Source organism: Vidua macroura, chromosome 5 (genome assembly GCF_024509145.1).
Source record: "Vidua macroura isolate BioBank_ID:100142 chromosome 5, ASM2450914v1, whole genome shotgun sequence".
NCBI lineage: Eukaryota > Metazoa > Chordata > Aves > Passeriformes > Viduidae > Vidua > Vidua macroura.
The window spans coordinates 1,964,999-1,989,992 of NC_071575.1; the positions used below are offsets into that span (position 1 = coordinate 1,964,999).

Consider the following 24,994-nt stretch of genomic DNA (forward strand, 5'->3'; position numbering starts at 1 on the left):
ATTATTTATGAGTCAAGGATAATAATAATAGTAGTAACTTGTTGTTATTATTACAACTATAATAATAATATGTCTGGAAATAACATTCAGACAAAAGAATAATCAACCTCCACATTAAGAAAATATTTCCACTCTTTGGAGAAAGCTCTAAAACAAAAAAAACAAAAAAAACAAAAAAAAAAAAAAAAAAAAAACAAAAAAAAAAAAAAAAAAAAACAAAAAAAAACAAAAAAAAAAAAAAAAAACAAAAAAAAAAAACAAAACAAGGCAGTGTAGTGCTTTCATTACATTAGATATTTCAGGGTTTAACTTCCATTCTGTGCTTCATTTCAGTGGTGTGCATCTCCAGTTGTGAGCATTGCTCTCTGGCCCTTGGAACTCCACTGAGACTTTCCTGAGGAGCCATGGCACACTTTGGGAGGGTGCCCTTCTCACACAGTGAGTTCTGTGCAGGACAGCCTGGGGACCAAGCATCTTACCCAGCGTGCCATTCTGGCTCTGGTGGAGAGATCCCTCTAGGATTTGATCGAATAGTTGATGAGGTCAGCAACGAATTTTTTTTTTATGGTTCATCCCATCCACATCATCACGAAGAAATGTTTTTCCCAGCAGACCTCTTCAGTCAAAATGTGCCTGAGCAGCATCTTTACAGTCATCCTCTGGTTGCCCATGCAGAGCTTTACCCTGGGGGTCCAATCCCTCACTGGCAGCAAGGCACAGTGGCACCAATGGTTGGCTTCAGACCTTCCTTAGTACCTGACTGCAGAAACTTCTCTGTGGTGGATTCCCGCCCCTACAGTCGCGAGAGAGAATTCCATGGGAGGAAGAGTGTAAATTCAGTTTCTAAGGTGGAAAGGGGCAACACAAATCTGGAGTCTCCGATAGGCTTTGACAATCTGGATGCTGCAGGTCCTGTTTTCTTAGACAGTTATCCACTTGGACAAAAAGTGAGAGAAGAAAGTGGAAATGGGGAAGCTTCTGTAACCAACACTTCCAGAAGATACAGCCCAGGACCTACCTACCCCCAGGGCTCTGGATGTAACAGAGAGGTATTTAAATGTTCTTATATTAACAGTGCTTAAGGTTTTTTGTTCTTGTTTGTGTCCTTGTGCTTTGTGTATTCACTCACACTGTTGCAACATGGATTAGAAGCACTTAATTGAAAGACCTTAAGAAAAATAAAACATTTATGCCTCAGGGTAAGCAAAAGAATGTTATACCAGAAGAGAATCTAGATTATGGTCTAGAATGCTCCAGTAGGCTCATTTTATGGCTCACTGAACCATAAAACTACCAGAGAAGGATAAGTACAGAAATGTAGAGTAAGTTGTGTTTGAAAGATAACATGACAAATCTTTATGGTCTGATATGAAACCTGAGATTCAAAATAACAATACATAATGTTGAATCTGGTTTGTTTGTTTTTTGGGGTTTTGTTCTTGTTGAGATAGATTACTGCCTCTGTGTTTAGTCTGGCTGACATATCCTGATCCTGAGAGATGAGACATATAGCCCATCCTACCTTCACCATGTCCTGTGTGCAGTTCTGTGTGCATATGTAGTGATTTTCTAAAAGCAGACACCTCTCCTCTAACTGTGGAAGCTGGATCCTGTGACACACACTCTCTTTTAGCTGTCTGTCTATAGCAAACCTTTTGTCTTCTTTCCTCCTTCATCAGGTGTTCATACTCTATTTGTGATTTTGCCATTTTTAATGACCGTGTCTTATGGGACTCCCATGACTCTCTGTGATGTTATATCTGTCCTCATTTTCTTTCTTTCAAAATCCTGATATGGAGAAGGGAAAAGAAAATGAAAAACCTTTCCTTTCCTCCAGTGCTTGTTAGCATTCTGAATCATCATAGGAATCCTGAAACAGCCTACAGGATACCTCTGCACCATGAATATTAGAAGACAGTTTAGGTTCACGTTCTGCCTTTAAGTCCCAGTGATCACAGTATCACACAGCAGAGGGGAAGAGGCACTTGATTGACTTGTTTCTGTGTCTCTGAATAAGGAGAACTATAAAAGTAAACATATGCAGGCCCAGACAGATGGGTAGGCAGCAGGGGGAAATATATCTGAGGACAAGAACTCTTAAGACTAATCCTGTGCACTGCATTTTAGAATTTCCATGATGAATACAAAAGAGGAGGGGAAGAATAGGTGGAGAGACAAAAGGCTGTTGTTGCTTTTTACTCATGATAGGAAAACTGAAGCATGCTGATGTGGTGATGAAAAGAACAAGCCTTCTCAGGAGAAAAGCAGAAAATAGTGGGATACAAATGAGCAGGAGGAGATTAAATCATGGGATGGGAAGAAGCGGTGCTAGAGGAAGCACACATTTAAGAACAGGCACAAACGCTTCTGTGATGGAGGAGGAGAGAATTATAGGGGAGGGAAGAGCTGAGCTAGTCAAGGGCAACTACAATCGAATGTGTGGGAGGATTTGATTAAGTCAGGGAAGTATTTGAGCTGTTTAGCTCGAAGAGGAAGAAGTGGGAGAGAGTAGGGAATTGATTTGTAGCATAAAATTCACTGTGGTCACAGGAATTCCTTCGGGGAGAAAAAGCCATGTCAGGATAGAAAGAGAGCCAAGGCAAGGGGCTGGCAGCTGAACCTGGAGATGATAAGAGAAAATAAGAGTGAAAGGAACTCTTAGAGAGAGGGAGGAGCAAAGAAAGCCCGTGAAGCAGTTACTGCTGCTGGGCTGGGAGTTTTGGAAAAGACAAGTGCTGCAGGCTATAGACCTGATGCTGAGTAAGACAATCAGAAGGGTTGGAAAAGTGGAACACCGCAGCAAAAGAATTGAGAACAGGTTGGATTTGTGAGGGCCAGAACAAGTAAACAATGCATCCAAGTAGTAGGAGGGGAGAACCAAGAGTTCAGAGTGAAATACAAAGGATGTTGAGACAGAGATTAGAATTGAGATGGGTCATAGGTGGGCAAGGTGAAATATTCACACTGCTGAAATCATTCTGGTATTCTGATCCGTAGCTCTTGGATGCAGCTGTATGGCCCTGGGCTTTATTTAATGTGTGCCAATCAAAATGTGTCCAATGTAATAAAGGAAACATTAATTTTTTCTGGCCTTCTCATTATAGGTCAGATGTTCAAAAATAATAAAGGAAATTATCTTCATAACATCACGGTGAAAGGAGATGTTATTTTTTTCCGTATTAGAAGGAAAACTGAAATAAAACCTAAAAGGTGTCTAATATACTTAGCCACTCTGTCTATGATATTTAGGATCTAATTTTAGATTCTAATGTTTTCAGAGTAACTAACAAGACTCATGCCTTCACCCAAGTCCATCAGCAGACCAAACATCAAGATTTTGTTTCAGGTGCTCCAGAAATGAGAAATACACTATTATTGTTCATATTTGGAAGGATGGTTTAGGTCACTTATTAGCATAATGTGAGAAGTCTATGCATGAAAAAAAATTCCAGTAATCAAGGGATGCATTCAGTTGCTTCATCCCTGTTGTCATTACTTCTCTGATATGGAGTTCCATCTCATTCACTGCTCTCTTTAACATACTTGCAGGGCATGGAGACTCAAAAATAAAAAATATGTTGAAAAATAATGTGCAATAATGTAATTAACATATTACCTTTATATGCAAGAAGAAGAAAGTGAAGTTTCTGGACATGTGAAAAGAAGACATGACCAAACTAAATCTCTCATCCCTGGAGCTATTTATGTCCTTTATATACCTCTGCCACCAGAATGACTTTGAGTGACTTAGCAATGGTATTTTGCAGATGTGTAGACTATTGCTGCCTCACAGGATTCTTGTTTGCCATTAGGAATCGCTCAGAGATGCTGCCAGCAAAGGTGCAAAAAAGCAGAGGGCTCCTGTGCCACTCCTGTGTCCTGCAGGGGAGGATCCACATTGCAGCTTTGGGCTGTCAGGCTTCCCTTTCCCATCCTTTAATCATACTCTTCTTCAAGCCACTGGGATTTGAGGATTCCTACCCATGTCCTTGTGGCAAACCATGCATTCCAGCTCTTGTCCCTCTTCTTGCTCAGTTCCTCTCTGCTTGTCCTTCCTCAGTTTGCAGTTTTAATACCTTCAGTCCCATTTAATGTCGCGTGCCAGCCTCACCTTTTCTTACCTGTGGGCTAATTTTCTTAGCTTTTCACTCAGTGGCTATTTCTCCTTTTCCATGTACTTTTTCCAGGGCACTCTACCTGCTCTGCAAGGACAGAGCTGCAGGAGAAAAAGGAGCCTTTGTTATTTTTTGTGGGGTTTTTTAATGAATGGGTAATTTTGGGCGGCTGTCACTGTTACCAAATCACTCATAATTTCTAAATAGTGAACGTCCTCCAGAAGTTCTTATTACTGTCTCATGAGGTGAATTGAAAAGTAGGTGCCTAACCAAAATGGAAACAATGAACCAGTGCAGGTGTTCTATGTTCACTGGATTTTGAAGGACCTTTCCCAGCAGTTCTTAGAACCAGGGAATGATGGACTACTGATTTAGATTGCTGAGTTTAATTTTACTCTATTTACACCCTCAGGATTATCCATTGTTTTTTTTTCCTACCAGACAATTTCAATTTTCCCCTCTATTGAGGATGCCTCCTTAGTATCTTTAAATTTCATGTGCACTCTCCTAATGCTTTGTGTGGTATTGTGGGTAATAAAAATACCACATACCATCAGTTTTGGGTCTCACTGTATCCTCATAAAGTTTCTAACTTTTGAGCTTTCAGTTCTGCTGTTGTGATTTCCCCACCAGCCAGCTCCCAGCAGATTTCCCATCTTTTATAATTATCCCATCTTTTAAACTGTAACTAAAATTTCCCACCCTGCATTTTTAATGCATATTGCACTTTCTTGTCCAGCCAAAAAGAATCCTAAGTTCTGTTTATTAGTTATTTTTTAATGAATTTCCACACTTTTATATAAATTATTATTCAAATTATAAAATAAGCCTTTTGTCTCTGGTTCCCCTTCTCTTTCTGAAGGGGTTTAAAAGCTCTTATACAGTTAATCCTTGTAATGTCTCTACCTACAAGAGCAGAAAGGGCTTGCAGATGCAATAGCCTTAAATTCTTTCCTGGAGATGATATTCTGGCTGAGGAGTACTTCAGGCAAACAGACAAAGGGATGCTTGACCCAAAGCAGTGGCTCAGACCTCTGCTCTCCAAGTTCACAGAAAGTATATGGGGATTTTTTCATGTTCAGTAGAGTCCACTGGTTCCCTCTTATCTGCCTTAGGGATTTACCTGACAGGTTTATGGAGTTTGAGGGGTTGCTGAGCTTCCTGCCAGGGCAGAAAGAGAGGAAATAAGGATTAAAACACACTGAAGTACAAGTTTCAGTTTGTGCTTCACCCTTTTGTAAACTAAATTTCTGCATTTGGAGTTACCTGTGCCTTGATACCAGGTGAATCCTGAAAGCTTGGTCTGAAATTCCTCATGTTCTTTATTGGAGGGGGGGGGAACAGTTGTTACCCAGGGCAGCTGATGCTTTGTGACTTCTGAAAGCATTTAGAGTGCAGTCAGAATGGGATCATTTGTGTTTATTTGGAACTCCATCAAGTCAGGGGAGGGGTGATAGGCTCTCATGGAACAAAATTCAAGATTAGCCTTATGGTCTTTCTGCTTCTCAGATCCAAATAACTCAGCTCTGTTTCTTCTGGGCTCTTGTTGGTGTTTTTAGGCTGCAGGTTGGTCTATCCAGCTGATTGAAGCAGATCAAGGAAGCAATGAAAACACAGTTGGTTTCTGCAATGCAGTGGAGAAGTAAGTAATGGAAAGGCTTTTTTCAGCCAACTATCACATTTCATTTCCTTACATTAATGGGATGGGTTATCCCTGTGTTGTGGGGCTGACTGGGAGGGAGGGAATTATCCCCACCCAGGCTGGGGTGTGGAGAATACACCAGTGTCTTGGCTTCTGCTGAGCAGTGCTCATTATTGTGGCATTTGTCTGAAGCCCTTCTTCCTGAAAAGAGGCTGGAAATTGCCTGCTGATTGGAAGTTGAGGATATTTTGTCTTCCCTTAATTATATGTGTGTCCTTTTCTTTTGTGAAACTGCCTTTATCTTATCTTGACCCAGTGGGGTTTTTTTCCCATCTTTTCACCTGGCATCCACCTAAGGTCAGCCAACCACACCCTGCAGTCCTGAGCAATGCTGCAATTCCAGTATCTACTTGGATAAGGAAACACTTCTAATTTTGGTTTAAATATTAAAAACCGCAAAGGAACATTAATTCAAAAAATATTTAATCTTCTAACTGTCTGCTTTTTTGGTGATAAGTACATTGAACTCTTCACTGTTGATGGCTTATAGTGTGTGAAACTTCCCATCCTTTTTCTGTCGTTGTCTTGGACAATATTAGTGCCTGTGCAACTCTGAGCAGGAAAATAAGAGCTGGAGGAACTGATTGAGAACAGAATTGCTGCATACTGTCATGATGAAAAGTGAGACTTAGCAAGTGACAAAACCTACTTTAATTATATTTTACCATTACACTTAATAGCCTGACTTAATGGCGTAGAGCATTTTTTACTTTTTTTAATCTTCTGCAGAAAAATGAATTGTGTTGAAATCCAAGCACACAAAAATTTACAAATATTTAGACCATCTGTGCAGATTGATTTTTCTTTTGTAGATATTCACTGATCACAGTGTCAGGTTGTTAGCACAAATGCATGCATTGCCCCCCCTGGAAAGCAGTTGGAAAATGGCATCCTGATTTTGTTATTAGACTTTAATGAATTGATTTTATTCAAGGTCAGCCAAGGCTGCTTCTCTTAAAAGAAAAAAAAAAAAAAAAAAAAAAAAAAAAAAAAAAAAAAACAACCAAAAAGCCCAGTTTGATGTTGCACTGAAATTAAGAGGAGTATATTATATATTCAAATGGCTTGGTCAGCTTCAATGTCTCAGTTTCCTTTTCCACAGTTCATCAGCCTGAACCCCAACCCAGTTCTACCATGAGATGCATGAAGGCACATTCCCCATGGCTGTTTTCCTCCCAGCTATTCAGATTTTTTTTTAAATGTCTAAACATTCTAATTATAGGAAAAGCTTTATATTGATTTTTCAGTAGATGAGTTTATTTACCGGGCTAAAAAGATAAATACGACTAAGTGATTCTTGTTTTGCAGGAGTTTGTTTTGTGTGTACTCTTAAAAAGAAAATAAGAACAGCTTTTGTTTTTCTTCTGTTAAATAAGTAGAGAAACGTTTTAAGGACAAAATGTCACTACAACCAAAAGACAGAAAAATATAATAAATTTTCCAATCACTTACGTATTCAGTCTTGCCAAATGAGCATCCTCCCAGTGCCCAGTGAATCTCAGCTGCTGGCAGAGGCAGGATGCACAATGCAGACTCTGTCATGCATTCTTGCAGCTCCAGCTTGCAGCTCAGCTAGAAACCCACTGTGCTTTTCTCTGGGTGATACTTGCACGGGTAGCAGTCTGGGATTGAAGCATTTGGTTGTACAGGACTGTAAATCACTCTTCAAAAGCCCTTTCTCAGGTGACTTCCAGGACTGTGAGCAGAGCTGTAGTGGGCACTCATCCCTGGGTGGCTTCAGAGCACATCCTAAAGGCAGTTTCAGACCAGAAGGTGCCAAGTCTGAGGATTCAGTGCTGCAAAAATGCAGAGTTCCTCCACCACTCAATGTCTTCAAGGATGAGCTTTGCACTGCAGGGAAACACATCATATTATGGAATGCTGTGAAATAGCAAATCCCTATAAATGTCAGTACTTTCTGCACACGCTGAGTTGTTGCAGCACAGGAAGCAAGTAGCACAAGATTTTATTTGTGTAATGTTTGTAATAACACTTCAGTTCTGCTTTGGAAGACCCAAACTTTCAAAGTTTTGCAGTGTTTTGCCCACTTGCTTAGGCCAGAAGCCCTTTAATCACGTGAGGATAGTAGATGGCCATAAATGAGCAACACTCTTGGAAACTGAATGAAAAGCAAACCTGAAAAGCAAATTTGTGCCCCCACATTTTGCTCAAATATTAGCAGTGTGTGGGTAGGGAAGGAGATGAGGTTTGCTTAGCTCTGGAATGACTGCCAGTAAGTCGAGGAGGTAATTCCTGCCCTGTATGTGTACATAGCCTGGTCATTTGAGGCTGGATAAAGGCTGGTGAAGTTGCCAGTTTTATTCAGTCCTTAGCTTTCTTGCAGAAACACGTTACAGGGGGAAAGCTGTACCTTGTGCACAAAGGAAACAGCCTGACACAACTACACAGGTCACCCAAACAGCCTCTGTAGTGTAATGGCTTCTAACCATGAGTATAAATCTACCTTGTACTGGAGGTTCTCTTGTCAAGCCTCATTTCCTCCCACCCCACTGAAGCATCAAGCCCCCTGGCTTTTCATGATAAGAAATGAGCTGTTTTGCTGGGTTATTAATTTTGGAAGCCTAGCCTTTTTTTTTTCCCTTTTTTTTTACTTTCTTTTTTTTCCTTTTTTGTCCTTTTTCCCCTTTTTTTTCCTTCTTTTTTTTCCTTCTTTTTTTTCCTTTCTATTTTCCCTTTTTCCCTTTTTTCCTTTTCCCCCCTTTTCCCCTTCTTGCTTTCCCCTTCTTGCTTGTTTCCCTCCTTCCCCACACTTTTTTCCCTGCCCTCTTTTTTTTTTTCCCACCTCTTTTTCTCCCTTTTTTTTTTTTTTTTTTTTTTTAATTTTTTTCCTTCTCATGCTGTAGAAATGCAGGGCACAAAGAGTAGTTCACACGGTTTTTTAAGAGACTTGGGCAGGAGGTAACACAGCAATGGAGACATTTGTGAGGGAGAGCTGGGGTCCAAAATACACATACCAGGGACATTACAAAGCACTCCCAACTCAGAAGCCACAAAATGAACCAGCAAACAGAAGAGAATGCAGGATGTTTGGGTTTAGCTGCTAAATATTCAGGCCAATTAGTGAAATGTGAAGCTTCAGCTGGTACAGCGTGTGCCCTTACCTGCAGCTGCACAGTGTACTTGCTTAAAAAGCAAGTTTAAACCCAGATGATAGACATAATACCTGTGACCAGCACTCATTAGGAAATGGGACCTCAGGAGGAATTAATGTTTGCAAGTCTATGGTAATTGGAAGGACAAGGGGCAGTATATTTTCTAGTTAATGGTGTATCAGAGGGACTCAATGACTGCAACTGTTACTGCACTCTACAGACTTTTACATAAATACCCGGGGTTTTAGTAATGAGGATTTCAGATTGGATTTGAGAGAGTTGTGGAAATAGACACTCCTTAAGATTTTGCACAGGAAGCATGTTCCTTTATTCATTTTAGAGCAGATGTCCTAGTTGCAGCTGTCTGTGCATGTGCTCTTGGCTAGCTCTGTGTTAAAACTCTGTTATTTAAATACTTATTTGAGCACTATCATTTCTACTGAGCTCAGTGTGCACTGAAGTCTCTGTTCAAACTCCTTTTGGTTTCACTGAGGTCAAGCTCTGCAGTGGTTCTGCCAGCTTCATGAAGATTTTGCTGCTGGTTTCCCTGAAATAACAGATGTAGTTATGTGTGCTGATATGTAGTTATCTCACTAATGCATGAAAACAGAGTTTGTGTTGCTACTCCACAGAATTTTATTTCTAACAGCTTTCTATGTGTCACCATATGTGTATTGTAGAATTTCTTGTTTTGCTCTTAGAAGAGGCCAAAAAAACACCTCTTTAGACATAGTTTCTTCATGTGTTTTTTTCCAGAATCAGAAATGCCTATCCTGCTTTTGATTTGAAGACAAATACTGGGAAAATCTGGAGTATCACAACAAGGTTCCCAGAGCATATCCTGGGTGGAACAAAATTCAGAATCAGCATTTGGACAGATTTTTCAACACATCCTCTACTTCTTACACAACACGGTAAGTGGTCGAGGTTTTATACAGGAGAAGCACATCAGGCATCAAATGAAAGGAGAAATTCCAACTACATGGGAAGAATCAAGGAGAATAATTAAGGATTGGCAGAGTTTGCCCATGAAGTTTGTGGAGTCTCCAGGCTTGGAGATGTTTAAGGTTTTACAAGACAAAACCCTGAATAAGGTGGTCTGAATTCAGTGCTAACCCAGCTTTTCAGGGAAGAGGTTCTTCCCAGCCTAAATGATTCTGTCATTAATGACTATGAGAAGCTGCCACTGCTCCTGTGCATCCTGTATCTGTGATTAATGGGAGAATCTTTAATTCCAGCTCTAGTAATTTTTATTTCTGCAACATACACAAAAATGAAATAAATTATTTTCCCCCCACTTTTTCTGTCTTGCTTAAGTCATAGTCTTTTTTTTTTTTGTCTTTTTTTTTTAATTAATAATTTCTTTAGTTTTCAAGGAATTAATTGACTGTAACAGGCTGACTATTAATAATCCTGAACTAGTTTAGACTAGGCAAGCAGAAAGGTTGAAGTAGGAGAAGTAGAAATCTTTTTTGCCCTATCTAATGTAAAGTATTATTCAATTAGGCAAGAACTTTTGGCAGAGTAAGGAAAGGAAGACGAATCTACAGAGGGGAAATGAGTGATAGTAGCAAGTTTTGGATTTTTTTTCCCCAATGAGTGACCTGAAAAAAGTGCATGTTACAATTTTAATTCAAGATTTCTGTGCTGCTCTTCATTTTCTGAACTGTGTAAATTCAGCCAACAAGCACTGCAGTTTAAACATCAAACCAGCTCAGTTGCTTACAATGGCGAGTTCTCAGAAGGCTAAATGATTTAAACTGGTAAAACCAGAAGAAAAATGTGTAATTGAAATGTCTTTTTGAGGAAAAAAAAAAACAAAAACTCCCAAAACATTTTGCAAACAAAATTAACATTTTCAGAAGGAGCTTTTGAATCCATTCATACATTTGTTTTTCCCTGGAGAAAACCAAACCAAAGCAAAAAGCAAGCCTATGGTAATGGACTCTGTTTTATTTCAGCTTTGTTTATGTCATAACCCCCTCCCCTGGAAATGCCACCTGTTCTCTGAAGTTTTCCCATCCCCTCCAATGGAAGACCAAATTTATCAGACCTGTTTCTAGATTAGGCAACTATTCTTTTCCATTTGTGATCAATTCTTCTAAAATGGACAGAGAGGAAGCGTATTGGCAGGTGTTGGAAAATGGCTTAAAAAACTGGAGTGAAACTGGAGAAAATTCTCAAAATTCTCAAGTGTTTCTGAACAGCAGATTGTACAAACTGACATAGCACTTCTTAATTTATAGGGATTATGTAAATTTTTATACTATGATGTGGCTGCACATGTATTAAATAATATATTTTGCAGATATAAGATACATTAGAATATTAATTTACTTCTTTGTTTTGGCTAAAAGGGTGTGCATAGCAGAAACAATACCGAGTAACATCCTGGAGCCTTTTTGTGTCATAAGTGGCTACAGAGCCAACTTTTGCATCATTGGAAATGTACCAAAATGTTCATCAGGAAAATGAAAAAGAAAAAAGAATGCCATTTGTCTCTTCCTTTCCTCCTGGGAATATTGCTCATCTCTTCTTCTTTCCAGCTGCCCAAAAAATTGCTCATTTTCTCTAAATGGACGTAGATCCTGTGTCAGGTAGAACATTTGAAGCAAAATTTTAAAAAAAAGATAATAAAATCAAGTGTGTCTTGATCTAATTCCTCTTGATGGAGCTAGTCTGCAGCAGTTGTTAGGAATTATAGAAAAAAACCCTTATTTTCTCTGCTCAAGTATGTAGCCTGCAATTCTCCAGCAAGCTAGTATTAATTTTCCTTGCTATCTTTATTTACAGCTGCCTGTATCACTCACGACTTAATTGTGGAGATCCTCCGTTGCACAAATCAATACCCAGCCCGGGAGGAATGCCTTCTGAGTGTCTCTGGGTCTGATGAATTCTTACAAAAGTAAGCAGCTCATTAAGCCACGAGCCATGTAAGAGCCATGTAAACAGAGCCACGGGGAGAGGTGGGGTGTCAGGTCCCAAACACTCCACGTGTGGAGGAATCAGGAAAACAGAAACTTCCACAGACACTGAAGGGTTTGATCTGCAGCCTTGGAAGAAGCTTAGATTGGTGTGAAAATACAATATACAGGTGTTAAGCAGAAAAATCATAAACTTATATTTCTCCAGTTGTAAGTGAGAATATGCCTTAAGTAAGTGAGAAAATGCATTGGTCAGATGGTGAAGGGTTTATAATGTAGGGGTGTGGTTGTATAGAAGTTCTAACAGAGGCATATGTGTGCATGTGAGACAGAAGCCATAGGACAAAAGTATCCACAGTGCAGCAGAAGTAAAGGTGGTAGGTTAGAAAAGCAAAATAAGTTCTGTGGCAGCTGTCCATTGCTTCAGAAAGTTCCATATTGCCTTATAATGAAGAAACTTGTGACTACTTTAAGCTATGGCCGACTGCTTGCTCCTCTAAAATCTCACAGGCTCTGAGAGTGATGTTTATCTGAGCAGTGAATCCTTCTTAGCCTGAAAATAATCCCATCCCTTCATTTCTGGTGTCAACAATGATGCATGTGTAGTTGCTGAAACTCCTGAAAGGCGTGGTGCTTGTGTTCTGCAGAGAGGATGGTGTGCTCCAGTGCAAGGATTCAAATCCTCTTTCATGGAAGCTTTGTGCAGCTTTTACTGACTTCTGGTCTTTCCCATCTGTGATACAAGGATGCTGCTACCTCCACTATCTCATAGGGGGGTTATAAACAAGTCCTCAAAGAGGGAAATCACCCAAGAGTGGTATTTTGTATTACTTATTCATGCAATATCACGCAGCTGCAGAGCAGGTGATTTTTCTTCATCTCCAGTTGCAGCAGCAGCAAAGCAAATGAAGTCAGCACTGTGGTGCTGAATGCAAGTTAAAAACAAGTTAAATGTACAAGCAGGTCTTTCTGAATGCAAATGGTTTACAAGCAGGGAAATAAATGCTCTGATTCGGGTAAGCTCTTGTGGTGGTTGAAAGCACTACTGGACTCGGCTAGTTGCTCTTGGCCCTGTGGCAGCCTAAATTCAGGTGTCAGGCAAAGTGAGCAGGTTGTGTGTTGAAGCAGCTGGAGTGCAGGCACTTGTCAGCTGGGCTTTGTGGACACTGGCTCTCAGCAGAGGGGTTGGCAGTGTTCTGTGGTACAGGCACTGCAGGAATCACAGCTCGTCTGTTAGAGGCGTAAAAAGTGTTAGATGAAATAGTATACGCCTATAATTAATTGAAAGGGAAGATTCTAGAAGCAGTCATATTCACAGTAGAGTGTCAAAATTACCTGAAGTAGCCTAGAGCAAGCCAGTTTGATTAATGAAAGCAGTGCAGTTGTGAGAGCAAGTGTCACACTGTGGAAGTTAGCTGTGCCCTGTATCCATCTGGAGCACTTCTACCCTTACACAGGCCAAATGTTCATAGTGAATTACATCTGGCAACTAAAGATGCCAAGGCTGCCTCTTCAACATTTCTAAGCCCACTCTTCCGATCTTGGTAAAGCAGGAGCTGGAACAGCAAAGTGCTGTGTAAATCATTAGAACACCAGAAGTACCAAGCAGAGCACCAGGTCATACATAGATCTGTCAGTTACAGAAGAAGACCAGGGTCTTTTGGTTTTTTTTCCCCCAAGATGCTCTTCTAATTTCAAAGAAATCGCTAAAAAATGGAAATAATGAACCATTGTATTGAGGGTGAGCTCAGTGCAGTTATGTGCTGAAGAATTGTGTTTTCATTGCTGGGGAGAATGCATCAATAGCAGACTCTTTAAATTCCTGCACTTGTAGAATCTCTGCACATCTCATTAGCAGTGAAACCACATCAGTAATGTTCTCAGCTTTCTTACTTTGCTCCTCCACTGTCATTCAGGAAGTTCTGAGCTGCACCAAAACTTGGGCAGCTTGTAATTCTGTCTTGTGCTGTTAAATTCAGCTCCCTTTCTTCTGCCTCTTCAACAGAGCCCTGGGTCTGAAATGTGAAACCCCAGACCCTAAGGATCCCTTGGGTAGTTTAGCAGGGCCTGAGGAGCTGCCTCAGGGTGAATTTTTTCCTGTGTGTGGGCTATCTTCAAGTGCAAATTGGTTTCCTCCCAATGTTGCTAACAGAGTGATTTGATGCACTTGTGCACAGTTCTTCCCCAGAAAAGTATTTGGAGTCAGTTCACGGATGAATTCCAGCAGAAGTTCCCCAAGTTCGAAGACAGCAAAGGGAATAAATACTCTGCTGCTCCTGCTGTACTATAATCCAGAAAAAAACAGCTAAAGTGAAGGCAGAAAGGTGATTTGATGACTTGTTCTCCGAGCAGAGTGCTTTAGTGAAGCAGACAGCTTTGTCAAAAGCTTTCATTTACTGTTTTATTGGATTGTATTAATGAGCACTTCACCCCACCTCCTGCAGAAGCACCTGAAAGACTTGATGATTTTTAGAATCCATTTAGCTCTGACTGAGAGGGGGAAGAAAAAAAACCACCTCAGTGCTAATGACCATTACACTCAGCACCAGCAGATTTCACCGTCCACCTCTCCCTTCCTACGCAGAGATCCCTGGGCTCACATCCTGTCTGACTCATGAGCAGAACATCAGATTTCAAATACCCAAATTTTAAAGGCATCAAAAGGTAGCATATAGACTGCAGGCCAGTCTGTAATTAACAGAGCCATCTGTAGCATTCTGATTTAGAATCTCTTCTGTTTTCTGGTCTTTTTGCCATGGGAAACCTGACCTTGCTGCAACCTGCAGGTTTTCTTTTTTATCCCATCAAACAAACCTAGATCCACCTTTAAATCTTGCTCTCACACCTTTCTGTCTTTCCTTAGATGCAAAATGGATGGCCCATAATATGATTTTATGATTCCTTTAAAGAAAAATATTATATAAAAGTAAATTAAATTGTGCTTAAACACCTTGTGTGAACTCCTGGCTCTTATTGCCAACAGCTAGCCAAAACCAACCCTTCTCATCTGTCAGCAATGAATAAATCCTCTGTTAAAAAAAAAAAAAAAAAAAAAACAGGCCACAATCTCAGGTCATCCTGAAATGCCTAATAAAACAAAACATATATAAGAATGTGGATGTTTTAAAAAAATTCTTTATTATTTTATTGATGTGTGTACTAGCAGTAGGTTGCAGTAATGTAGATGACCAAAGGAATGTACAAAAATACTTATAAGCTTTATTTCTAAACATCCTTTTATTCTAAGGTGTCAGAGTATTTAAAGTTCCATCCACACCCTCACCTGGTATAATTTGCACAGCTACCTTATTGCTTTGCAGTTCAGCCACCACAGTGAGCAGGGGAATGGAACTGAAAAATCTAAGTGATTATCTTTTCTTCTAACATGCTTGCCTGTGACCTTAATGATGACATTTTTTTTGTCTTGCTAATTCTGTTCTCTGGGAATTGAAACCTAAATAAAAATTGGTTTTCACACAAAGTGAAAGTTTAAGCTATTAATTATAGACTGACACAGACATAATCATGCAGATTGAAATCATAAGAAGCAAGCACCTTTGGATGAACATGTTCTTTGGGAAAAGTAAACTTAATTTTCTCTTGTCTCTGTAGATTAAATTTCTTGTTCAGAGATGCTACTAGCTGAGTTACTTAAAAAAAATAGTCTGATTGAACTGCATTAAGATTTGGAGCTTATAGCACATCAGAGAACCTTGCTGTGGGGAAGCAAGCAGTGAGGGAGTCTCAAATGATGGGGATTTTCCCGTTCTTATGTTTAGATATTTAGTGAGACCACAGGCAAGTCCCTTGGACCGGTCATTACCACGTCTCCTAAAGACAAGGACTGCCTTTCTCTCCATGGCATTCTCATCAGAGCTGTGTTCTCCATGTAATTTCAGCAAAAAAATAAGGGGGAAAACGTTGAGTTAACAAGGTTGTAACACTTCATTTTTGTTTCCTTTACAGAGCTCAGAGTGCTGTAAACCAGTTACTAATAATCATGTTATCCTCCAAAGGGGATATATCATTTTTGTCTCAGTAGTACTCACATGGTAGCAAATCTGCCTGGGGTACAGCTAAAAGGTACTTTGTCAATCTGTGGCAAAGCTACACTTCTATTTCTTGTAGCACTCTTTTCATCTAGACCAGGTTTCCACATTATTTTGTTGAGGCATTAATCCATTTTGTCTAGTCCCTTGTGTAACAATAGCTGTCGAAACTTTTCTCTTTGTATTTGTGCAAATTAAATCCATTCATTAAGTCAACTGCAGTGACAAGGCCACTTCTGCTTGCAGTGTTTCAGGCATCATCGCTGTGCCAATAAAGGCTTTGCTGATGGATAGTATCTGCTTGACACAGCAGAAACTGACACAAACCACTAACGTAAAACCAGTTATAACAACCAAATGAAGTTTCTCTTGGTGTAGCTTGTTTTGCCTGGAAGCATGGTGACATGGAAAAATTATACTTGGTAAAGATAGTTTTTATATATCAGTGGTTCAAGATTATTACTTCCCAGGAGGGTACAGCTCCTCTGTATTTTGTCTAGCTCTGCCAGTTCCAGTCACTGGCATTGCAACAGGAATCTGTATCCTGGAGGAATCAGGAAAAGGTGACTCAGGACTCACAGATGTCTCTGTAATATTCTTGTTGCTATGCCTGTCCACAGGCTGAAGGTGAGGCAGAATGAAAGGAGCAGGAATAATAGTGAGGCATTAAGTAAAAAACACGTGTTGGGGCAGTTCTAAAACGTTTAGGAAACTTCCCAGTCTGAGCAATTATGGGGCTCTCTGGCAGTCACACTCCCTTCATGGTGAAAAGAGGCTGTGCCTGTTCGTGGACTGCTGCCCTTTCCCACCACCCAGAGCACAATCTGCAGCTTGCACTGCTCTAAATGTGTTCCTCAACCAGAGGGGATAAAGATCATGGATTTCATCATCTCAGTGATGAGGCAAACACAATTGGGTGAAATGAGGAGAGGCAGAACTTTCAGGACAGCTCTGGGTAGGCAGAACAGAGATGAGTTGAGGAGGCACAGAAGAGAATGTGTGCAATGGTACAGAGCCAGGAACTGGGAATTGGCCACTTGGACTTGAGCTTTGAAAGGGGATTTGAGAAGGGTTTAGCTGTAACAGGGATATGCTTTGCACCAGTATGGGTATTTCACTGTGTTGGTGTTCACTTCTCCCACTCTTACATCTGTACTTTCTGCTCTTGAAATCAAGAAATTTTGCAGCTGTATGGAGGTGCTATCAAAGCTGGTCCTTGCTTCAGGTATTTTTGTCAGATGGAAATGAGTTTGTCCCTTGTGATGTTTAATATGTTTGTTTAAAAAAAGAATCCTATATATATATATGTACACATTTACAGCTTTTTTAACCTCAGTGGTGAGTCTGTATTTTACTTAGCTACAGCGTAGTGTGATTGCAGAACATTTACAAGATGTGTAAATTCCCTGTAAATGTGAGATGTGTAAGTTCCCTGTAAATGGCATTTAACTTTGTCCATTCATTTATGCTGAAGATTTCTGCTGCCATGTGAGAGAGGAGTCTCATCTAAGTCACATTTTCCATGATTTATTCATAGGGGTGAGCATTTTGGCTTTGTTTATTTTTTTTTAACTAAATCCAGCCCTTTTTATTCAGACATTCCATCAAAAGCCCTTTTAGGTAGAAATACGGTTTACATTTGAACCGAGTTTTTCAAGCCAAAAAAAAAAAAAAAAAATCTTTGCTTCGTGGCCCAGGGAGTTCTGAAACAACTTACTATGCTGTAAAACTGTATAAATATGGAATATCCTTTTTTGTGCTTCTGTGGCTGAAGGCTCAATAAAGCCTCCTGAATCTAATTGAACACACACCACAGTTGTAACTGATGATGCATACTAACTTGTTTTGGTGAAGAATTTACCTTTGTAAAAATTATGGTTGTTTTTCCATTAATCATAAAGGACTTTTTCAAATGTAAAAAGATGTTTTTCTCAACCCTGAAATACTTTTTTAATTATTTCACTTCTTTAAAAAAAGATGTGAAGGGGGGAAAAATGAAATTATTTCTGTTCCAAGTGATTTTAAGAGTGACAAACCAAGGCTGTGTTCTAATTTAGAAAAGGTTGCCAAGAGTGGTAAATGGAAAGAGGCAAATAAGATTAAGGAATTTCCCTGTCATGGGCTGCTGGATCATCTTTGACCAGCAGCTTAGTTTGTAGGACCATGCCAGCTGAGTGAGTCTGAGCTGGCACATGCTTTGAGAAAGGAAAAGATGAACTCTGCTTTTGCTTCCTCTGTGTGATCTGCACAGGGTGAAAACTACTTTGAGGATCAAGGATCACCTGTCTTGATGCATGTGGTTTTCAGACCTACAGCTCATGTTTGATTTTTGAGTTGGGTATCAGACACCACAAGTCATTCTGCAGTGGTGCCCTCATAACCAGGGTACTGCACTGTTTGGGTTTGAAGAATATGCATAAATAATAGCAAGGTTTGGGATATAGTCAAGAATATTTTCTCTGTGTCCTTGTTGTTCTGTTTCAGAACTTAATGGCCAGTGATGCACCTAAGCAATTAGCATTTGTTTTACTAGAAACATCAATTCCGCAGAAGCAGGTCCCAAGAACTGGGTTTGTATTATTCAGTCTTTGCACTTAGAATGTAAACTCCTAGTGCTTTAAGGAGAGGTAGCAAGGATAAAAGAAGGAAGTGGCAAGCAGAGATAACCATTTATTTGTGGTTTTCCCCCACACTGCAGCAGCTGTACTTTGGGAAGCCATGAGAGTCTCCGCAAGGCAAGCACCTGCATTCAGCTCCGCCTGCACCGCGCTGCCAACTTGGAGCACAGTTTGGCTAGAACAGTAAGTAACCTTCTTTTCTCCCCCTTGCCTTCAGCATCCCTGAAGGAAAGAAATTCCACCAGTCCTTGTACTTACTGCAGTAATAGTCAAAGAGAGATTATTTGCTTTCCTGAGAGTGCACACATTATTGCCAAACTGCAGCTGAAATGTCCTGGGGAGCGTTTGTGCTTTGCTCCTGTACTTACATCCAGTGAACCACTGTAGAGAACACACGACTGAAAAACACCAAGGGTTATTTTATCAGGGGAAAAAAATAAAAATCAGTTTTGTCAGAATTTAATCCTGGTTTATTTCAGGTGGTCAGAGAATTCTTACTTTTGATTTGCTTCCAGCCCAAAGTTTGCAGTCCAGCAGCAGCTCTGCTCTGGGCAGTGTTCACCAGCAGTGTGTTGTCTCTTTGTTTTAGCTGCTTTGCATGGCTCTGATAATAGCCTGAGTCTCTCAGTGTGTGGGTCAGATGGCAGATGTCTAGCAAAAAAGGGATAGGGGCTTTCTTTTCATATCTGTTTTGTCAGAAGGAAAACAGAAGTGAAACATCAAGCTCAATACAGTGTCTTACCTGGACCATTAAAAAGGACTACAATGAGGTCAAATATATATATGTGTGTGTAATATTTAGATATAGATAGAGATATTTAACATTTTAACCAGTTTATGGATAAAAAAGTTATTTGCCTTCCCTAGGTCTGCATCTACTACTGCAGATCTTCAAAACTGGAACCCAATGATATGTTTAGGAGTCTCTTAGGAAACTCCAAATCTTGTTTCTGTGCTAAGGAAGCACGACTGTACACCAAGGGCACCTGGAGGCTGCCTTCATGACTTGTGCTTACCTTACATGACACTGCTGAATTCAGGTTGCACAGTTAAAAATATCTGGTTGTAAGTGCAAGTTACTATTATGTTAAAGCACCAATCTAAGTGGATACTTACAAGTAATGGACAACTTTTTTTTTTTTTTTACTGGACACTTTTTGAACTTTGGCCAATAACTAAATGCTCACAATTCCTTTTTTTTTTTTTTTTTTTTTTAATAGTGAATATTTGCTTTCTTTCCTTTTATTGGAAGCTGGCATTCTATTATGAAGTACTCAGAGTGGGAAATTTTTTTCAGCTGAGCAGTTACAAGCAAGAAATTTGGCCAGGGGCTTTACATGGAATCATAGTTCTTTCAGTTAGTGGGTGACTTTTAATTAGATTTTGGGTTTTTTCTAAGCCATGAGATTTATCAGCTTTAGCACCCTATGAAATTCCAGGGAATGCTCTGCCTATCCTATTTTTTTTTGGAGTTTCAGGATTTCAGATGTCCCCACATTCTGATCATCTCAGGAAAGCATTAATCTTCGTAGTGGACAGCAAAGAATACTTACAGGTTTCTAACAAGAGCCTCACTTGCTTCCAGAAAAGGATTTCTGAACTAAAGCAGACAGGAAGAGATATTTCCTGAGAGTTCAAAAACTTTTTTTTTTTTTTTTTCATCTATATCAGTGTTAATATTTTGCCAGACATAATGATTTAAGAGTTAACCTTGTGAGCAAAATCACAGATGAGAGAAGTCAGAGGCCTGTCACGATGAGAAGGTGAAGATTTTTCCATTACTTAAATATTTGTGGCTTCCTAGAGGGATTCTGTAGTTCAGGCCATTAGAAAACATGCAGCATCTGGAAGAATTTGTGGCCCCTACAGCAGGGTTTAAGTGGGAAGGGTGACATTTTAAGATCTCAAAGTGAATTATTGATCAGCTCTTTACAGGGACAGAAGTGGCTCCGAAAGCTTCAGGCCATGAAGTGATTTCATGTTACTAATAATAGCAAAGAGCAGGAGCAGCCCTTGGGCTGGAATAAGTCACAGACACGGAGTTTTCCCCCAGCCCCAGGGCACGCCTGGGACAGGGCACTGGTACAAAAAGGAGAGGTTCTGCTCACAGCCAGCAAGTCTATCAGGACCACAAATAAAAACCTAACAGAGGAAGGCAGATAGAGTGCCTTGAAAGCTGCAGTGTGTGTTTTATACATTTCTTTAGGTCAAGCCACGCTGAGTTCCAGGATCTGATGTAATCTACACTGAGGTCTCAGTTAATTTTGTTGTTGCCGTTTGGTAAAACACGTGGCTGGAAAATGCATTGAAAAGTCACAGACTTTTCCATAATCTGAGAGTCAGGTTATGGAAAAAAAATTTCCTTCCCTCAGAATTAATATAAAAAGAAGCAAAAATTATGTTTTTAAAAATCAAAATAGGCAGAGACTTTGGGTTTTTTAAGATTCTTCAGCTATCTCAGACACTTATGCACGTACTCAGCTGTTTATTTTTGTGAAATAATGTGCTCTTGAGGAGAACTTCACCTCTGATCTAAATGATCTTCATAAATTTTGAAATATGGAATATATTTCATTATAGAAATCTCCACTAAGTTTGTAGTTTAACTAGTGTCACAGAAGCATGATCAGATCAGTGCCCTGGAGATTTCCCCTCCCAGTGCACCTCTGCTGCTGAGAGTGCACCTCCTGAGTGTTCACACTGCCTGGATGTGCCAGGGCTGGGAAAATCCTGGGCTGACCCAGCTGGCACAGGATGCTGGGTCATCTGTGGCATTACAACCCACTGCTAGGTGAATCCATGGTCAGATTAGATCCATAACTGGTGATGCCAAAATCCAGCTGTTGCACTAGATGATTGCTCTAGATCCCTGGCAAACGGCCTGTGTTTATTTCTCTTTCTTTCTTTCTTTCTTTCTTTTCTTTCTTTTCTTTCTTTTCTTTCTTTTCTTTCTTTTCTTTCTTTTCTTTCTTTTCTTTCTTTTCTTTCTTTTCTTTCTTTTCTTTCTTTTCTTTCTTTTCTTTCTTTTCTTTCTTTTCTTTCTTTTCTTTCTTTTCTTTCTTTTCTTCCTTTTCTTCCTTTTCTTCCTTTCTTCCTTTCTTTCTTCCTTTCTTTCTTTCTCCTCCTTTCTTTCTTTCTCCTCCTTTTTTCCTTTCCTTTCCTTTCCTTTCCTTTCCTTTCCTTTCCTTTCCTTTCCTTTCCTTTCCTTTCCTTTCCTTTCCTTCCCTTTCCCTTTCCCTTTCCCTTTCCCTTTCCCTTTCCCTTTCCCTTTCCCTTTCCCTTTCCCTTTCCCTTTCCCTTTCCCTTTCCCTTTCCCTTTCCCTTTCCCTTTCCCTTTCCCTTTCCCTTTCCTTCTTTTCTTTCTTTTTCTCCTCCTTTCTTTCTTTCTTTCTTTCTCCTTCTTTCCTTCTTTCCTTCTTTCCTTCTTTCTTTTCCTCCCTTCTTCCCTTCCCTTCCCTCTTTTTCCTCCTTCCCTCTCTTTTCTCCTCCCTGGGATAAATCCCACCAAAGCTCTGTGGATTTAAGAATACTCAAAGCTGCAGCTGACCCCTTACAATGCCAGTGTCACAGTTGCTGGAGCTGTGCTCCCCCAGCTGAGAGGACTGGGCAGCCCCAGGTTTATCACTATTAAAGACTGAGGCAAAACAAGCCCCAGAGTCCTCTGCTTTTTCTGTACACCCCTTTGTACAGAAAAGGGGTGACATCTTCATCAGTGAAGATGTGTTCTTTGGGCACCCACTTGCTACTGGCATATTTAATAAAATACCTTATTTTCTGGCACAACAAAAGCTGGTGGAAGAAATACCCAGGTCCTTCAAGTGGCAAAGCTTCTCAGCTGCCCAGGGTGATGCTTCCCCTGGCATCTCACCTCTAACTCTGCATCATCCCTCCCTCTGGCCCACCTCAGTGTGAAAGCAAAGCAGAACTGATGCGTGCCCTAGGCCACGTTCTCTGCCTTCTCCATGTCTCCCATGTAGGCAGGGCACTGGAACATGCTGCTGCCTCCACTCTCCCTGCCAGGAGTCAAGCACATCCTGTTCCCTTACTGAATCTAATTTAAAGTTCTATTTCTAAGTCCAGCTGGCTTGTTTTCCTGAACACTCTTCACCCCACTGGTACCTGTAGAGTACCAGCCAGCGCAACGCAAAATATTCACCAGATAAAAATTCAGATCAAAACATCCTGAACGTGGTTGAGAACATTCTGACTTTGGAAAATGCCATGTAAATCTCTCCCACATGCATTCTGCTTTATCAGAGTAACAAATGGCAGCACACACCTCTCTTCCACAGAGTGGGGATGACCAAAGAAGGTTCTGTGTGAAGGAGCTGTTAGAAGACACTGGAGCCTGGAGACTGATTCGGTAAGCTGCCATTCAGCAGTATTTATGTTTGTAAATGTCTGTATTTGTGGGAAGCCTCCTTGCACCAAAGGACAATTCTGAGAGCTATTGGGGACAGGAATGAGAGCAAAGAGAAAGGCAATTGGTTCAATAGTTCAGACTTTTTCTTTTCAGACCTTAGTTGTTGCTTAGCAAAAATCAGTGTTTTTCGGATCTTCCCAATTGTTTCCTTTTCATATTACTGAAGCTTTCATTAAAGGTTTCATTTTTTCCCAAAGATTCCTATGATTGAAGGTGTCAAAATGTTCATGTGTGCATTGCTGTTAGAGAATTTTTGAGATTAAATATTGTAAAAATCATACATAATAATGAGGAAGTTTGCTCTTCATTAGGACTATATTTTCACAGTTCAGTGATCTTTAAACTTTTTTTTATTTTATTTTTTTAATGGAGGCTAACTATGATGAGCCTTTAACTTGGCAGGCAAAATGAAGCTGATTGTAAAGCCAGTCTGTGATGGACAAACACTAAATTACACTTATTCACCTTTATATTCCATTTAGATAAATTCCAATTCTAGATAAGGAAGCTGGTGACACTTCTTTTTGCCATGTTTTTCATCACTGTGTTATATTTTGCCAACAACAGTAAGCTTAAATGACACACCTGTATTTAGCAGGTGGAGGAAAACAGAGGGGTAGTGACTCGTTGGAGGGGGTGCCTGGTGCTTCCTGAGGACCCATCTGGTTACCTAGGAGCATGGCCCAAATTTCCCTTCTGGCCCTTGCTCTAAAGAGCTCTGTGTTTCACACATGACAGGTGTATTTTAAATTTAGGAGCACAGGGGATAGCTGCAGGACAGGATCATTTGCTCTAGGTCCCTAAGCAATCCCATCTCCCCTACCCCATTAGAACTGGGCTCCAGACCCATCCCCAGCTCTGCTCCCTTTTCTGGACACACTCCAGTACCTCAATGTCCTTCTTGCTGTGAGGGGCCCAGCTCTGAGGCCTGAGGACAATCCCATGGGGCCAGCTCCCAACAATTCCATTCACCACAACCCATTTGGGCCCTCTTTAGCGAGGCAGAATGGTGATAAACAGCATTTTAGAAGGGGAACCTAGCCTTTCTCCACAGTAGGTGCTGCTGCCTGGAGTCTGAAAGGTGAAAGTTGCAAGTTGATGCTATGAACTTCTCCTCCTCCTCCCATATAGACCAGCTGGGAGCTAACACTGACTCTCCTGTTTGTGCTTTTCTTATTTCCTTTTCAAAACTCTCGCACCACATTGACTCGCTAAAAGCTAAAAAAAAAAAAAAAAATGTCCTTAACATCAAAGAAGTACTAAATGTTCACAGGTTGGTTAGGCCTGCCAAATTTATACACAGCTATAATGATGCACAAGTGTGAAGTATGTCTGTGTGATAAGATATGGGTGTTATTGGTTATCTGGCAGACAAGGACTCAGGATAGCATTAGTAGGGGTATTTCAATCATTATTACAACTTGCTGGGTTTGTTTCCTATTAATGATGTAAAATTATGGCTGCTTTGTGCCAAAAACTCTCCAGGGGAAAATAAACTGATGGGAAATATGCTAATTTTTTTGAACTAGCATTGTAATTTAGGAAATTATTCTGCGTTTTGACCAACCATGCTAATAAACATGCTCACCTCCGTGGAAAAAGACAGCAAGGCAAGCTCATATGTTCAGATATATTTTTGAGCTGGGTTAGGCTGTGAAAAAGATGTTATGCCTGAAGACCCGGTCAAAGCAGAGTGACAACTTGTATTAGCTATGATTTAACAGGATTACAGGAGGAATTGCCAGGCAGCTGCTCCACTTTCAAACTGCCTGGCTAGATAAAGCCAGTGCAGATTGGAAACAAACAGCTGCAAAGGCAAAAGTACCTGTAGGAGTGGTTGGCATCTCCAGGGAAATGCAGTGTGGTGCCAGCACAGGGAAGGCCACCTACCTTTTCTTTATTCTGTGTGGTTATTTCAGTCTCCTTTTCCTGCCATGCAATGTAGATAATGAAAATCTAATCATGTACCATGAAACCTGCACTTTGGGCTGCAGCTGCCATTCTAAATTCTGATTGCTCACTTAGCCCAGCTGAAATACATGAGGATACA

At 40.3% G+C, this 24,994-nt stretch overlaps 1 protein-coding gene across 1 annotated transcript in view; it reads left to right on the top strand.

Annotated features, from left to right (window-relative positions):
* Positions 1–404: 404 nt before the first annotated feature.
* Positions 405–24,994, top strand: part of PIK3C2G (phosphatidylinositol-4-phosphate 3-kinase catalytic subunit type 2 gamma) — a 185,437-nt gene continuing 160,847 nt past the window's right edge. Inside the window, exons 1-6 of the mRNA XM_053977983.1 lie at positions 405–1,049; positions 5,675–5,757; positions 9,687–9,844; positions 11,724–11,835; positions 18,602–18,704; positions 22,814–22,884. Of these exons, the coding sequence (XP_053833958.1) occupies positions 405–1,049; positions 5,675–5,757; positions 9,687–9,844; positions 11,724–11,835; positions 18,602–18,704; positions 22,814–22,884 (1,172 nt within the window). The remainder of the gene's footprint in view (positions 1,050–5,674; positions 5,758–9,686; positions 9,845–11,723; positions 11,836–18,601; positions 18,705–22,813; positions 22,885–24,994) is intronic.